Source organism: Ptychodera flava, chromosome 13 (assembly GCF_041260155.1).
Source record: "Ptychodera flava strain L36383 chromosome 13, AS_Pfla_20210202, whole genome shotgun sequence".
NCBI classification, from domain to species: Eukaryota; Metazoa; Hemichordata; class Enteropneusta; family Ptychoderidae; genus Ptychodera; species Ptychodera flava.
The window spans coordinates 27,792,301-27,801,093 of record NC_091940.1 but is presented as its reverse complement, the minus strand read 5'-3'; the positions used below and the strand labels follow the sequence as shown (position 1 = coordinate 27,801,093).

The following is an 8,793-nucleotide window of genomic DNA, read 5'->3' as shown; positions in this document are numbered from 1 at the left end:
TCATTCCGCCCCCCCCCCCCCCCCCCCCCCGATCTAAGAGACGGCTATCAGCTATACGAGAAAAACACGTGTTTGCTGTTATTCGAATATGGCCAGTCAAAACTTTTTTTGTCGTAACTTGTCCAATTTTCTCACTGTAAACCGAATCGCAGACAACGCTCAGATCTTCTCTTGCGTGGCCTAGGGTGTGCACATACGTATCTGCTGGCACTTGCTCAGTGCACGGTTGTCCGAGCTCTTGATGGGTCCGTTAACATTTTCAAAAGTGTAAACCGGTAACTGCCTTTGCATATATCAAATGACGCATATCACGTGACGTAAATTGCGTAAATTGAAAAATCATGACAGATATATCGGATAAGGTGTATTACAATAGTAACCGCAGCAATGCTGTCTTCAAGAAGTATGTCATGAAGGCTGGGTCCCATAACAAGGATAAGAGACTTTCTGTAGATTTTATCATTTTTCCGAGAAGATGTCAAGAATGTACAGGAATAAAATGAATGGCTTAAAGTTTCTGTACTGCTATAACAGTAGGAGAAGACGGGTGCCTCATTTACAGTCATTCTGCCGAGGTCTTAGACAGTGTAAAAAATATGGTAAAGAGGTTTAAATTAAAATTCATTAGTGTTTGTATAGCCACTTTGAATGGGGATGAGTACGCATCAACGAGACGAGGGCTTGATATGGACGACCATTTCACCAACTTTTTCTTGTTTGCTTATCGACTCTCCAGAAATAGCGATTGACTTGTACTTCATAGTATTCTATTGCAGACCACTTTGAAAAGAGAGACTGAACCATGTGAAAGATGAAACACTCCATTCACAAGGAATGTTTGATATATTAACCAAGGTCCCTCAGACCAATTGTTGCCTAGCTTTCCTGAAAAGTTGTTTTACCCGTTGATTGTTTATATATATACTCTTGTTTTATTACCTGTTACAAACTGTCTGCTATTGAAAGACTTTGGTATAATGTAGCGAGAAAATGACACTTTCTCGCTTTATGCGACAATCATGCCCACTATACTCTGCGAGAATTGCAATTTCTTACCATGAATCTGCGAGGAACAGAATTCTCGTCATAAGAATTCTCGTCATTTTGCCAGTCGAAATCGTAATTTCTCGGATTGGATCGGCGAGACTTTGTGTTTTTTCTGAGAAATATTATTCAGACAGATCGCCTGGATTCAATCTCTTCCATATTCATTGAGATAAATTACAATTCTTGCAGGATTATGTCGAGCATTGTATTTCTCGTAGACTGATCACGAGAAATCATAGTGTTACGGAGAAAACTCCAAAGGGATGGAGAAAAATCCAAAGTTATAGAGAAATCCTTATCTGCCATAACCAACAGGGCGACATCATTAAAATAGTTATATATTCATTGGAAACATTGACAGAGAATGTGATTAAAACAATCCTTGATAAATAAAATGTAGTGGTAAAAAATTACAATAACCAGATGAAGAAGTGGTCAGAAAACGAATCCTCGCCAAATTAATACTGCCTAATTTGTTTTGAGAACAATGTGATGAAGATTTTACGAGCATGCAAAATAGACTCTTTTACGAGCATGACAATCGTATCAGATGGTCTTTGTAATTAGCAGCTATGTAATTTGTGATGTCAATTTTCGGCCCATATGTTTTGTCATAATTAAATGTACAAATGGAGTGATTGATTTATAGAAAGTTAGCCTTTTATCATCAGCGGGCTCGTCTGTAAGCATCTTCATCAGAGAAATAAAGATTTTTATCTGTCATCCACAAGCCACTACTCTGGTATCCTGCTCGTAAGACGAACAAATTATCAGTACTGATAATAGTGAGGAACTAAATTCTCGCATATATCAAGAAAGTTTCCATTTCTGGCTATTAAGTAATTTATCGCAATATCTTCCCATGAATGCACATGGCCTGTAGCAACAACCTTCGTAGGGATAAATAACATTAACACTGTAATGGCACCCATCCGCATTTGTTTTGAGTGAATCTGCAATTTGCGACTTCCGTAATAATGAGAGGTTTGCCAGTGCAAGTTCTTGTAGTCCAATTTTATCTTTCGTGGTGAAAGCATTGCCGCAAAAGAGAGGAAGAGCCATTATAAAAGCCACTGAAGACTTTAAACCAATTCAAAGCTTCACAGGACCACTGGTTGTTTCACTCTCTGACGACAAGAACAAGACGAGTCCACTAGGAGAACTTACGGAACCGTAGATGGCGGGACGATCGACTGAATGCTCTGGCCAAGTTGAAGAAAGAGCTTGATGAAAAAGATGCCAAAAATGAATAAAAGGTGACATTTATAGAGCAATAAGTTAACAAGGTATTTTATACCATTGGAAAAAAACTGCTAAAAGCTGTAATAGCTTAATTTTAATGCCTAAATATCGAGCTAAAAATTGTCAATTGAAAGTTTGTGCCTTTCATTAAATTAATGAACTCTGAAGGAAATAAGTGCAGGGAATTTATTGGTAATTTTTATCTCATTTAAAAGAAATGCTCATCAATAAATCTGTTTGTTTGGTGGATTTCTAAAGGAGTATGTAGCTACTTCTTTTGTTTTTCATTCGAAAGCTCTTTGATATTATTTACCAGTACATTTCTGATGGTAAACAATCATGTGTTGCATCACTGAAGTGAAAGAGAGTGCACAGTGAGGAGTATTAAATGTCGATGTTGTCATATCCGTATGAATAATATCATTAGTGCTAAGGTAAACCGCTCAGATCTTATCTAAATCGACGACCCATTCTATTGGCGAACTTGTTCCCGTGAATGATGTGATTGGCCCAAAGCGTTGGTGTAGATACTTCAGCAAGCCCACGGTGTTGTAGCCTCTCCTGTCATCGCCGAAGCCATATACTTTGTGATATATTCCCTCCAGTGAGCGAATGGAACCAACCAAATACTCGATATTGGTGATATCCATGAATTGCGAAACCTGTGTTAAGTCAACAAGGTATGTAACATTATTGAGATTTAAGACAGAGGATTGCAGCAAAAGAGGATTATTATTATTTCCCTGATAAGCATAAGCTATTAAAGAAGGTAATAAAGAAGTTTTAGATAGGAAAATAAGAAATTGATGTCTTGACGTAATCTTACCATCAGTTTCTGCGGCCCTCATAACCTAAGAACAAATTTTAGTCACGAAAAGGTAGGAGGCATCCGACTATTCATTTTAGCAGACATTCCTTAAAATCATCTCTCCAAATAAAAGAGGCTTCGAGAAATGTTGATGTAGGCAAATAGGTGTTTGCGAAGTAGGAATGGTGCAGATTCATCTCTTTATGCAAGGAATGTTTTTTCCGTTAGAGTTGTCAAAATCAGAAATATTGTTTATTTAACCTTCAAAAATCAAGGAAGCCGACAATGTTTCGAAAACTTCCTTTCTTAGAATGTCGCTGTTTTGAGGAAATGGCAAATTTACAACAGCATTTTCTTGTTTTTTACTACATGAAAGTCAGTGGAGTGACCTTCACTGCACTACGCAAGCGTTGTATGCTACACTCTGATTGATCAGGACGCTCTGCACTGTTTTAGCAAACCTGCAAAAAGAATCACACAATACTCTTTTGTATCGCTGTGCCAGAGAGAGAGAGAGAGAGAGAGAGAGAGAGAGAGAGAGAGAGAGAGAGAGAGAGTGTGTGTGTGTGTGTGTGTGTGTGTGTATGTCACCCTAACCAGCACACCGCAAAGTCCAGTCGCCGTGGTTTGTGTTTCTAAATATTGCACTACCAGAAATACGACTGTCTTACCAGAATAGCTTTGTCAAGAGTAACGCCTGGATCGGAAATAGTCACGTTCCAGATGACGCTGTAGACACTGGAGAAGACAAGAATAATGTCCTTGCCGTTTCCGGTCCCTTCAATTCTGACTGGCATCAATGGCCATCCATGGCGACTGTATACACCATTTCCAACGGCGATGACTATGACGTTGTATCTCTCATTGTTGGCACGGCAACTGTAAATGGCGCTTGACTCGTTCTTACTAGTAAATCTCGGCGAAGCTACATCGCCCTCAGTCTGCTCGATGCTGCACGTGGTCACAATTGCTGCAAAGGGAAAGTATAGGTAATGTTAGTCCTGTATGAGCGTAAAAGCCGTTAAAGGAGCAGTCTCCAATCCCTGATCCTCGTATCGATGGTTTTTGACATTGGCTGTTCATGTGATTTTAGTCCTTTGTTCTCCTTTGAAATTTGTGCCTATTTAGTCAATATTCTCAGAGATAAACTTGATAAAAAACCTATGCCTTTATAGAACAGCTTGCTCACATCATTTTCCACGGCCTGCCAAGTTACTTGACCAAGATACATAAAGTGGCATTGTTTGAACAGGTTAAAAAAGGTAAACATGTATATGCAGGCTGACTGTTCAACAAGCCTCAAAAGTGTGGGCATATTTATATTTTAATTGAGTAAAGCGAAAAAAGTCGATAAAATCTGCCCTTTTCCTTTGGAGTGCGGGAAGCGGAGAGGTTGTGACAATGTCACATGTGATAACCATGACCGAATGCAATTCAAAAGATGGAAATCGATTCATACACAACAAGACAAGAACTTGTTTATGTTCATGACCTTTACTTACTCTTTGGGCAGAAAAGAGATCAAAGAAACTAGGGTACAGGGTCTAGACCAAAGTTTACAGCGACTAAGGGTACAGAGCTTTGTACTCAGGCTCAGCTGTTATGTTAAACCAATGTCAAGTTGGGAAAAAGTAGTATTAAACATTATGGACATATACTAGACTGTTTCCGGTGTTATGGTTGAGGACAAAAAATGAGGGTCAGATAGACAAAAGTCCGCTTTCGCGTGCATCAACATCTTTGATTTTGATATATTTTCTGTATATGGTAAATGAATTGTGTGCTGCCGATCCTCGGCGAAAAAGCACATAATTTAAAGACCAGAATACAGTATTATATCTACACAAGATGAAGTACACAGATTTTGTATCGAACACGCCCCGTGAATTGTGTGCTGTAATGTACTTACGGAGACATGTGCATGTATTGTAGTCAGGATGGGGACACTCGCATACACCATGGACGCATTCTTGTCCGATGCTCCTTTCGTAGCGACATTCCCCATTTACACAAGTGTCTGTTGCGTTAGCCGTAACAAACCGGCCTAGGTTTTGGAGGGTTTTGAGTGTCTGCGGGAAAAAAGTCATCCTTTTAGCAAACCCTTCTGATGATGACAATTGACTAATAGAAGTTTGCGTAACGTCAAAACAAATATGGCTACAATCGTTCAATGACACATTTAAGATCTGTTCAGAAACAGAGATCTGAATTGTTAGGTCATCCATTTTCTATACTTCCCCTCCCCTCCCCCAGGATCATAGTCCAAACCATTTCTTCTACTTTGGAGTATATGAAGTGTCGTGTTTCAGGTCTGGTGAAGAACGGTCACCGTAACTTTTTTGTCCCGATATTCGGGCCCGAGGTTTCGCTGTTGTATCTATCAGCCTGAATTTAAGTCGTATTTCTCAATGCTGCAGATCATATTCAACTCGAAGTTGGTATATATTTGTATTTCCTACAAGAACGCAAGAAGAGTTTTTATTGCCGCCTAACGTCGTTTTACCAAATCCGAGTGAAGTCATACGCAATAATAAGCGATTCACATCTAGTGAATGACATGAGCTACATTTTCCTCATGCCCACAAGACAAAATACATGAAAATTCATAGTTCAGTAAACTGTTAAAAGTTCAACAAAAGTTTACAGCGTTTGACATAATTTGTAAACCCTGGTCACGTACTTGTTTCACAATTGGTACCATTGTATCCAACAGGGCAAATGCATCGGTAGCTGGATATCAAGTCTTGGCATGTTCCGCCATTTTGACATGGAGAAGACAAACACTCGTCAGTGTCTGAAAAAAATTCATGAAGATGCTGTGAGTATCCCATTTTCTTATATAATATACGGACAGTGGTGTTAGAAATAAAATAATATTTCAAATATTTCAAAGGGTGTATAGAGCTGTTGTTAAACAGTAACAATTATCATTCACAGCGATTCCACTATACGTTTGAATTTATCAGAAGATTTAGTAATTGACTATACTGATCAGGTCGACATCGACTGACATCGACTTCTTCACTATCTAAGAAGGTACCGCATGCTACGGTTCTAAATATGTATAAATTCGTCCAGAAAATTCCAATGCACGTTACCTTCTTCATCACAAAAGCAGGGCACGTATTCGCCCCTGCCAGTGTTTCCAGACATACCCCCATACCGACAATGAGGGCAGCAGACAGCGAAACCGTTCTGGTCGCCAAGTACGTCACCTCTGCACGACAGACACATGGCCGCCCTCAGCAAGCGACCTTACCGGGTGCTGAAAATGAAATGTAGATGAAGTTTGTGTTCCCATATAAGCTGTTCCACTGAGAATATTTCCATTTTCTTTTTCCTGAATATGCTGTAGGTAATATAATTTTTTTGAGATACATCTTATAGGAATACACATTGCATCCTTGGATTTTTTTAATCACACATTTTTATGACAAATTTCAGCATGAAGGAATGCCATCACCCTCAGTTTAGATTTTCAAAGTAGTCATTTACAAACGACTTTCAGATGTAAGTATGTAGAAACGAGTGTGACGCAGACCAAGTATTGACGAAGCGTAACACACATGCACACACACACACACACACACACACACACACACACACAGACACACACACACACACACACATATATATATATATATATATATTATGTATATATATATGTATGTATATATATATATATATATATATATATATATATATATATATATATATATCTCAAAAGCACTCGAAAAAACTGCCGACTCAGCAGTTTTTATAGATTCTGGTATATAGCAACACATAATTTTCCCTGTTTACCATGATGACAACCAACTCACTTTTTTCACTTTGTTCGAATTGTTTTTTGTACCAAGTCTTTTACGAATGTTCCAAGGAAATGATAATTTGTATTGCAATTACATTTTCTGCATTCCATTTGTTACATATAGGTCAATGGAATATTCTAAAAGTGCACTACCCAAGAGCAGTCGCCAACCTTCATTCACCATCAAGGGAATCGAGGTAGTTTCATGTGACCTGCCGTACCCGCAGACTCACTAAATAGCAGGACAACTTGGAATTGGAGAATATTCGATGGCAAGGCCCGTGAGAAGACTTACGAATTTGACAATCATTTCCCTTTCGTCCGTCGCGACAGAGACAGCGATAGCCGTATCCTATTTCAACACAGGTACCTCCGTAGCGACAGGGTGAAGACAGGCATCCGTCTGTAGAAATGAAAAGACAAAGAAATCACATTGTCCGGATGTGTGTATCCGTGCAAGTTTACACACACGTTTTTTTTTCCCTTATGAGTGACGCGAAGCGAACACGAAATTGCTATTGGCTATAATGGTTGACCTTAAGTGTAAACTATGCAACGTTACGTCAACGTTGCGCCAAATACAATTTAAAGACCAGCCTAGGTGCTATCTTGATCGAAGTCGTATGTCCCTGCTCAGCTTGTGTCCATGATTTCAAACACCGGTGCATATACGGAATGTCCATATTCTTCATTACGAACGATTTATAAATTTGTCTTTGTATTCGCCTCCCCTCTCCCCCTCTGTCATTTGTGTCTCCTGTTTGTATATCTGTCTGTCTGTCCGTGTCTGTCCCTCTGTCTGTCTGTCTCTCTGAATAATTGTTTGCGCATGCCTTTTACGTGAATCACACGTGAATGATTTTGGAATGGTTTGTAAAAATACTGAGGGTCAAAGAAAGGTCATAAACGCACTCTGGCAGAAAAGGCACATTGGCTTTGAAGGCAACTCTGTCGTCTGAAAGAGCCTCCAATAATAGAACGGCTTTACAGAGATAGTGTCCGCACTGACATATATTATATAGTTAAATGTCTTCCTTGTAAAAATTGAAGGGAAAACTGTTTGGCCTCACTCTGAGTTGTCGTGTTCTTTACCCTTGCATGACCTCCGCACTTTCACTGGTAACCTTTTGGCAGCTGTGCAACATATCAAATGAAGAGAGTATACATGACGCATAAAATAGGTATGCAGAAACATATAAATAAGTAGCGACGATTGAATGAACGGCAAAAAATCCGTATATATGCACTAAAATTATGTTTACCTCTACTATACACGATAGTGTCGTCGATCATCTTGCGCTTTCCTGCCTTGGCGCTGATTTTTTCCAGCTCCTTTCGCATAACACTCTTTTCACTCTGCATCTCCTTTACTTGCTCTTGTAATTCGACAGTCATTGCTTTCAAGCCCTCGCTTTCGGTCTGCAGGCGCATCATGTCCCGGACGGTGGCACTCATAGCTAGACAGGTATCCCCTTCCGGCCTCGGTGTAAAGAAAGTGTAGGAACACCATTTCTCATCATTCGCGCACCTTGAACAACAGTTGGTGTCAAAGCACTGGGCGGTTTTATCGGCGGCTTGGTGTTGTACAGTGAAATGTAACAGCGAGAGCGAAAACAAGATGCTTAACTTCACTGATTCCTTCATGATTCCAGCAAAGTAATAAACGTTCGTCTTGTTGACACCACGATACAGAAATGTTCGTTATTAAAGACACTTCCGCCTCGTCACCTTTTCAGGCGTTCTGCCACGAATGGAAACAGAAGCATTGCTTTCTGCAGCGCCCTCTACGACTTAACAGTGCAATCACCGATTTTGCCCATGCCATGAACAGATGACGCCTTATTTTTGATATAGGTAAAAAGAAGGTTTTAGTCTGTGACAAAGGTGT

At 39.6% G+C, this 8,793-nt stretch overlaps 1 protein-coding gene across 1 annotated transcript; it reads right to left on the bottom strand.

Moving 5' to 3' along the window:
* Window positions 1-5,012: 5,012 nt before the first annotated feature.
* LOC139148733 (venom prothrombin activator vestarin-D1-like) lies at window positions 5,013-8,588 on the bottom strand. Its single transcript, XM_070720204.1, has 5 exons — window positions 8,168-8,588; window positions 7,201-7,308; window positions 6,196-6,362; window positions 5,778-5,891; window positions 5,013-5,166 (listed from the first exon to the last, which is right to left on the bottom strand). Exons 1-3 carry the CDS (start codon window positions 8,547-8,549, stop codon window positions 6,340-6,342), a joined length of 513 nt encoding a protein of 170 aa, XP_070576305.1. The 5' UTR covers window positions 8,550-8,588; the 3' UTR covers window positions 5,013-5,166; window positions 5,778-5,891; window positions 6,196-6,339.
* Window positions 8,589-8,793: the final 205 nt, after the last annotated feature.

Bases quoted from the DNA above. Each gene is read 5' to 3' on its own strand.
- LOC139148733 (XM_070720204.1), bottom strand. From the start codon at position 8,549: ATGAAGGAATCAGTGAAGTTAAGCATCTTGTTTTCGCTCTCGCTGTTA. The intron at 7,309-8,167 runs GTAAACATAATT...TCATTTCTACAG, and splicing joins CACTATCGTGTATAGTAGAG to ACGGATGCCTGTCTTCACCC. The intron at 6,363-7,200 runs GTAAGTCTTCTC...TTTCATTTTCAG, and splicing joins GGGAAATGATTGTCAAATTC to CACCCGGTAAGGTCGCTTGC.